Genomic DNA, 8,372 nt, shown 5'->3' with positions numbered 1-8,372 from the left:
AACACAGACTTTCAACTCCCTCCACAGATTTGGGGTTCAGATCTGGAGACTGGCTAGGCCACTCCAGGACCTTGAAATGCTTCTGCTTCTGCAGCCACGTCCATCTATAATGCCCTTGCTGATTGAAGGAGATTTTCACTCAAAATCTCTCGATACATGGCCCCATTCACACTTTTTCACACACTATTGCTGGTATTTTGGCCCATTCCGCCATGCAGATCTCCTCTAGAGCAGTGATGTTGTGGGGCTGTCGTTGGGCAACACAAGACTTTCAACTAACTCCCTCCACAGATTTTCTATGGGGGTGAGATCTGGAGACTGGCTAGGCCACTCCAGGACCTTGAAATGCTTCTTACGAAGCCACTCCTTTGTTGCCCTGCCTGTGTGTTTGGGATCATTGTCATGCTGAAAGACCCAGCCACATCTCATCGTTCATGCCCTTGCTGATGGAAGGAGATTTTCACTCAAAATCTCTCGATACATGGCCCCATTCATTCTTTACTTTTTACAAATCAGTCGTCCTGGTCCCTTTGCAGAAAAACAGCCCCAAAGCATGATGTTTCCACCCCCATGCTTCACAGTGGGTATGGTGTTCTTCGGATGCAATTCAGTATTCATTCTCCTCCAAACACAAGAAACAGTTTTGGTTTCATCTGACCATAACACATTCTCCCAGTCCTCTTCTGGATTATCCAAATGCTCTCTAGCGAACCGCAGACGGGCCTGGGCGTGTACTTTCTTCAGCAGGGGGACACGTCTGGCAGTGCAGGATTTGAGTCCCTGGCGCCGCATTGTGTTACTGATAGTAGACTTTGTTACTGTGTTCCCAGCTCTCTGTAGGTCATTCACGAGGTCCCCCGTTCTTGTTATCATTTTTAAACCACGGGGTGAGATCTTGCATGGAGCCCCTGATCGAGGGAGATTATCAGTGGCCTTGTATGTCTTCCATTTTCTAATAATTGCTCCCACAGTTGATCTCTTTACACCAAGCGTTTTACCTATTGCAGATTGTCTTCCCAGCCTGGTGCAGGTCTACAATTTTGTCTGTGTCCTTCGACAGCACTGACTGAAGTTGTGGACAGGTGTCTTTTATACCGATAATGAGTTAAAACAGGTGCCATTAATACAGGTAACGAGTGGAGCCTCGTTACAAGAAGTTAGACCTCTTTGACAGCCAGAAATCTTGCTTATTTTTTGGTGACCAAATACCTATTTTCCACTGTAATTTGGAAATAAATTCTTTAAAAATCAAACAATGTGATTTTTTTCCACATTCTGTCTCTCATGGTTGAGGTTTACCCATGTGGCCTCGCTAATCTTTTCAAGTAGGAGAACTTGCACAATTGGTGGTTGACTAAATACTTATTTGCCCCACAGTATGTACTGTGTTCCAGCACCTTATGATTTACAAATTAAGCGCTGACAGTAGGTATCATACAAAAAAAAAGTTATGTCATAACATTTATAACATGGATATTATCTGAAATTGAGGATTTTAAGTCACACAGCATGGCAAGTGGGCATTTGCGTGTTGTTTTCTACACGATTTACTGCGTATGTTCCAGGACTTGTTCCCGTCACGTCATCCCTGCGCTGTCATATGTACTTTGTGTTCCGGCACCTTATGATTTACAAATTAAGCACTGGTCCCTACCAATATTGAGACCAAACCTACGTCCTCGGGCTAATGGGTTGTGCCAGACGCATCACTGAAAACGCTGCGTGACCGACCATCCTAAAACCAGACAGGTGGTCACCTTACCCCATCATTAGACACAAACTGCAACTTGTTTTTCACTATACATTTATTTTCAGGTTCTTCCTTTCCAGTTGTTTTATAACAAAGTGTAACCCGTGAAAAACATGTCGAACATTAGTGTAGAAACTATTGCCTCATGGCATGAAATGGCACGAATGGGAACAAGCTACACATAAAAATGCATTTGGGGAAACTTCTTCCACACTGGTAAAAAGTGGAGGGGGAAAAAGACAGACTGCATATGGGACATGAATATATATAGTGCCAAAAAAGCATTAAGACGCCATAACATCAGTGCACATGCAGACTGTACAAGTTAGCTGGGGGCAACCGTAAATCAACCAGTTCTGTGTGGCAAAAAAAGTACAAACAAGTATTAAAAGAAAATAATTTAAGAAGAACGGTTTAGAGTTCCTAAACATTCCTCGTGAAAAACATAACCAAAAAAATCTTCCCCATGTTTTCTTCCTAAATTTCCTAACAAGACCATAGCAACACAGTTATTTCCTATATAAGAGTCATTATAGTTGCAACTTTTTGAGCCTGTAGGAAAGGTCGGTCCTTTTTTTTTGTGCTTTCGCAGGCAAACGTTTGTCTAGTGGTTCTCTTCCCACCTTCCCGGTCCGTCTAAAGAGCTCGTGGCCTCTTGGGGTTGATCTGCTTGCTGGCTTTCTCCTCCTCTTGGAGAGCACAGCGGAAACACTTCACTTTATCTGTTGGAAACAAGGCCAGGTAAGATGTTAGTCTTGATGAGGGATTTGACAGGGTTCTTGTAACCTTTTAAGTCATATTTAACCCTTAGATGCATAAGTGGGTCAAAAATGACCCGGTGAGGTTTTCTTGAAATATCTTCAGAATGAAAAATTGTTATTAGTTCATATTCCAGGTATTCCTCCAAAAACATGTTTTTGATATAATGTCATTCTAATTTTTGATGAACTTTTTATACATTTGAAGAAATTGTCATTTTTGTATTACTACTAGAGCTGAAACGAATACTCGAGCATCTCGAGTTTAAAAACTGATCCGAGTAATTTTATTCACCTCGAGTAATCGTTTATTTTGACAGCTCTAAGCATCACGTTTTGCTCGGACTACTTTTAATGCGGGACAACGCGCTGCGTAGAGGAAGAAGCAAAAAAAAAAACTTACTGCAGCCGACAACCGCTACAAACGACGCCGACGTTGCTAAATACTAGCCCGCTCATGCTACGTTAGTTGCAGGTAGCGTCCAATGAGTCTCATAGAGATCACATGTATGTTGAACTAGATGCACAGTGACAGACTAGGCCGCGTCTGGGCAGCGTTATCAAACAGCCGCCATCTTAAAGCGGTAGAGCGCTAAGCGCTAATAAAGAGCGCTAAACACTAATATATAAGATTAACGTTACTGTCACTACTAGCTCACCTTACGTTAGCACTGCGGAGGGCTAGGTTTCAATTAATTAAGACCGCTTTCAATGCGTGGCTAACGTGTCTTACATACAGGCTTTAACATAACATAGCGTTGTGGAGTGATGAGGGTGTCAAATAAAAACTCAATAATGCTAACTATCAATTTTAGCTCAGTAGTCATTGCTGGATAAAACACCAAGTAGCACTAGTCCCTAATGTGCTCCAATACAGCCTGTATCATACATTTATTTTGAACAGTGCAAAAACTCAAAATCCTATCAGGACTTACAGTTTAGACTAACTTAAAACTTAACTAGAACTTAAAAATGGCTTGACACAAATAGAAATTTAATTGAAAAACGTGGGGAAAAATCCTAACTTTTAAGTGATGTGTGTTATCAAGCGTAAAGGCATTTTTAGGTGTGTTCATATATATATATATATATATATTTTTAAATTTTAAATAAGATCTAAAGGTTTTTTGAGTGAAAGCAGTGAATGTCATTTTTTAAAATTCTAGTTACATCTGAGATGCAATTGTTGGCTGTTTTCAACAATATACATCAAAAATAAAGGCATTGATTGACTGAAAATGATAAAATGTCTTGTTTTCTCATGTATATCTATAATTGCTCTTCACCTAAAAAGATATTTGTTTTATCCGATTACTCGATTAATCGATAGAATTTTCAGTCGATAGAATTTTCAGTCGATTACTCGATTACTCAAATATTCGATAGCTGCAGCCCTAATTACTACCCTAAGCTTCCACAAGTGGGTCAAAAATGACCCACATGCATTTTCTATGGAATCCAATGGGAATCTTTCTTTCTTATCAACTTTGGGTGTCAGGAATAAATTTACCGTGGACCACACAGACTAGGTATGTAAAAAGTGACATCCCTTAAGAAGATTATTTTACACAGCAAGAGCTGATACGTGTACTGTAAGTATTATGGCCATATAGTATTTTGTGTGTGTGTATTTCACGACTCTTCATTATTATTTATCAACAAATCAACCTACTTCATAACTAGCTAGCTAACTAAGGCAAGGTTCATCCCGCAGGTCCTAATGCACAATTCAGATTTTTTGTCATACCCGTTCAGACTGCCTTTGTCCCTTGAGCCTGTTCAAGTATCACACGTGCACTCTAATTCGCAGTCCGAGATGCGCTGAGCACCGAGCATTGTCAGGCTCATTCTCAACCCATTTAATTTTTTTATGACTGTTGTCAACGCCGCGTTCAAGCTAGGCGCTAACGCTAATGCACAGCTGCACCGCTACCGTAGCACCGTCGCTCTCGCTCTTTGGTGATGTTAATAGCTGCATGAATTCCAATTTGGGGGACTTGACAGTTCGGACCGCAGCCACATTCTGGAAAAATGTGGCCCGGATGGGATTTTAACCACATACGAAAGTGACCTGGATCGAATTTGAAAATGGTCCACTTTTATGCGACTTTTCCCGTTCAGTCGAGTCGGAAAAACCCGAAAAAAATCAGATTTGTGCAAGGTTTACAGCTGAAATGGTCCTACAGATGTTGGATGATGGAGAGGCAGTGACAGGGTTGGACTCAAGTGTCTGAAATTTCTGATGATGAGGACCTAGACTATTGTCCAGGTGGCAGTGGCAGTTGTCCCCCTGGAAATCCAACCGAACAGGATCAATCTGACTCCTAAGTTTCCACTTACAGTGCTGCTCGAAAGTTTGTGAACCCCCTCAACATTTTGGAATTTTCTATTATTTCAACCTGATTTCCTAATCAATCAATTCAGTAGTTTTTTTTGTTTTTTTAACAGTTGTGTTGTCGAGACTAAATTAAAAAGAGTTTTCATCAACTGATGTAGGTGCAAAATTGAACTGTTTGGTCACAACCAAAACCGCCATGTCTGGTGAAAAGTCAACACTGCATACCACCAAAAGAACCTTCTCCCAACAGTGAAGCATGGAGGTGGGAATGTCAAGATCTGGGCTTGCTTTTCATCCTCAGGACCTGGACAACTCCACATAGTCCAGGGAATCATGAATTCTGAGGAATATTGTCAAATCCTAGAACATAACCTGACGCTATCTGTTTTGAAGTTAAAGCTTGGCAGAAGGTGGATCATGCAACATGATAATGATCCAAAGCATTCCAGCAATACAACCAAGGAATGGCTGAAAAAGAAGAAGATTCGTGTTCTGGACTGGCCCAGTCAAAGTCCTGACCTAAATCCCATTGAAATGCTGTGGCGGGACCTGAAGCGAGCAGTTCATGCCAGACGCCCATCAAACCTCTCTCAACTGACTGCGTTCTGCAAGGAAGAATGGGCAAAAATCCCCCAAAGTAGATGTGAGAGGCTGATTAGTCACTACAGAAACCGTTTGGTTGAGGTAATCTGCAAAAGGAGGCGCAATATCCTATTAACTGAAGGGGTTCACATACTTTTGCACACATGATATCTGAGTTTTTCTTAAATCAACCACTTTTGTTAAATAAAGAATGACAATATATCTATTTCTTTTGTTTCAGTCCATTATTTGGAATGTCAGTATTGTGGATTTGGGTATAACTTAACATTTAATAAGGTTATTTTAGTTTTTTTTACAAAAAATCTGACCATCGCTGTGGGGTTCACAAACTTTCGAGCAGCACTGTATGTGTCCTCTGAAGAAGAAAGTGTCCAAATCATGGCCAACAGATCGAGTTGGTAGGGCTCTTACTAGAGAGATTTACCTCCCACCCAGGGCAGAACACAGAGCCACAATATCCTCAGAAATCGGCCAGGGCCTCCACAAGGGCTTAGCACTGCTGTCTCACCAAAAAGATGCATGGGAGCTTTTCATCATTGATGATAAAATACAAGGATGGATTAAGTCTACTGCTGTTCTGTATTATCCCCCCCCCCCCCCCCCAAAAAAATGTTAATTGAATCATAAAGATATTTCAAGCATGAAATCATTCTTGTGTGGCCCTAAATATCATACTAATTAATATACAAGTTATTATTCTTCACCAAAATGGCCTAGAAAAACACATTGGTTCTAAAATGGGTCATTTTTAACCCACTTATGGAGGAGTGTAGGGTCCAGTAACCTGTGCATCTAAGGGTTAAAGACCAAAACATGTCAAAAAAAAATTCTGAACACAAATCATGTGTGACTCGACAGCTTTGACCCCCATTATCTTTCTGCTGTGAATTGGAATGTGTTTATAACTAGTAGACGTCCAATACGTTTTAAGTGGGAGGGATGGCAGCGAATGAACGAATGTTCATTCGCTGCCACCCTCCCACTTGAAACGAATTGGACGTCTATGACCGTCAGTGGCAGCAAATGCCAGGCAACGAGTTAATTTTGGGGCATTTCACTTCCATTTTTCGGTTGATTTTTGCTCGTTTTGTAGTAGTAGCATCATTTCTTGTATTTACTGTTTGACTATATTACACAAACACACCCAATATATAATACAGTGGTATGAAAAAGTATCTGAACCTGTTGGAATTTCTCACACTTATGCATAAAATCATCAAATGTGATCTGATCTTTGTCAAAATCACACAGATGAAAAAACATTGTCTGCTTGAACTAAAAACACCCAAACATTTATAGATTTTCATATTTTAATGAATATAGTGTGCAAACAATAACAGAAGGGGGGGGGGGTTAAGTGAACCATCACGTTTAATTCGTGCCGCAACGATTAACTCGAGTATTTGATTAGAAAAAAAAAAAGATTAAATTTTGCTGCTTCGAGTATTCGTTTAAGTGGTGTAGTAATGGTTTGTTTTCATAGGGTTTTTAGTTTTATTGATTTGGGTGGATACACTGCCTTCTAGTCTGCCTCATTTCACATGGCTGAATCCAGCTGCTCCCTGTTAAGACCAACATAATCCAAGTTTTTGTTTGAACTAATAATTTTTTAATGCATTCGTAATTTTCCCACTTTTTGTGGGAATATGTCTGAACCATTTGTTAAGAGCGTAGTAAAAAAAAATGGCATTTTATAGCATTTAAGCTAGCCAATTGTTCTTTTATTTATTTATTTTTAATTCTGTTCGAGGCTTAGCTCCTTCCTTATCCGACTACTCAATTACTCGAACTAACTAGTTCATTGATTAATCAACTCCTAAAATAATCGATAGCTGCAGCTCCACATTTAATATTTTGTGGCATTTCACCTCATTTCCTGTTGATTTTCGCTCATTTAGTAGTAGTATCTTTTCTTGTATTTACTGTTTGACGATATTACACAAACACACCCAATATAAAAGACAGTGGTATGAAAAAGTGTCTGAACCTGTTGGAATTTCTCACACTTTTGCATAAAATCATCAAATGTGATCTGATCTTTGTCAAAATCCCACAGATGAAAAAACTGTCCGCTTGAACTAAAAACACCCAAACATTTATAGATTTTCATATTTTAATGAGGATAGTAAACAGATCCTACTTACACAATTAAATTTATTAATTTCTGTGTGGCGCTTTAACTTGAGAAAATCCACCAATAAAGCTTTTGAAAGCCGTTCATAAGGGAAAAAAATGTTTCATTGAGGCATTTCATTTGTAAAATACATGTTAAAATCTTTGTCATTGGGATTTTTTCTTCTCTTTAGCACAGGACTTCTTTTTTCTTCTTTCTTTCAGAAAGAAAGCTGACCAATACGCGGGGTCAGAAAGGCAAATTGTTGTTGATTATCTTTAAATACCGGCTACTTTTTGAGCAGAATTCTAGCTTTGTATAGGCTACTGTTCCTATTGTTGAAAGCTCAAAAGTGTGTAATAAACAACTAGCACATTTATATTTTGCATTTTGTTTTCTTACTGTACCGAAAATGAACCGAACCGTGAGCTCAAAACCGAGGTACGTACCGAACCGAGATTTTTGTGTACCGTTACACCCCTAATATTAGGGCTGTCAAAATTATCGCGTTAACGCGCGGTAATAAATTTTTTAAATTAATCACGTAAAAATATTTGACGCAATTAACGCACATGTCCCGCTCAGATAGCATTCTGCCTTTTGGTAAGTTTTACAGCAAGGTTTTTTTTGCTGTCTAACAGCGAACTCTTGTGGTCGCTTTGCGACATGTTTTATTTCTTTCTTGCCAGTTCAATATGGCTGAACGACGTCTCGGGCTGACGCCTACGTTGTAATGTTGTGCTTATATGATCCTTGGACAAGATTTGTCCGTAACTATGGTTGTTGTAAAGAATGTACATATTATGTTAG

At 39.5% G+C, this 8,372-nt stretch overlaps 1 protein-coding gene across 3 annotated transcripts in view; it reads right to left on the bottom strand.

The window, feature by feature from the left end:
* Positions 1–1,772: 1,772 nt before the first annotated feature.
* The window catches only part of LOC130913274 (kinesin-like protein KIF2A), a 50,042-nt gene continuing 43,442 nt past the window's right edge, over positions 1,773–8,372 (bottom strand). For 2 of the 3 annotated variants that reach the window (XM_057831744.1, XM_057831745.1), the window contains one exon: positions 1,773–2,472. In XM_057831744.1, coding sequence (XP_057687727.1) covers positions 2,387–2,472 — 86 coding nt within the window. In that variant the 3' untranslated portion in view covers positions 1,773–2,386. The remainder of the gene's footprint in view (positions 2,473–8,372) is intronic. The other variant, XM_057831746.1, reaches the window with a different exon arrangement.

The sequence above is a fragment of the Corythoichthys intestinalis genome, chromosome 3, assembly GCF_030265065.1.
Source record: "Corythoichthys intestinalis isolate RoL2023-P3 chromosome 3, ASM3026506v1, whole genome shotgun sequence".
NCBI classification, from domain to species: domain Eukaryota; kingdom Metazoa; phylum Chordata; class Actinopteri; order Syngnathiformes; family Syngnathidae; genus Corythoichthys; species Corythoichthys intestinalis.
This window is presented reverse-complemented; position numbering and strand designations above follow the sequence as displayed.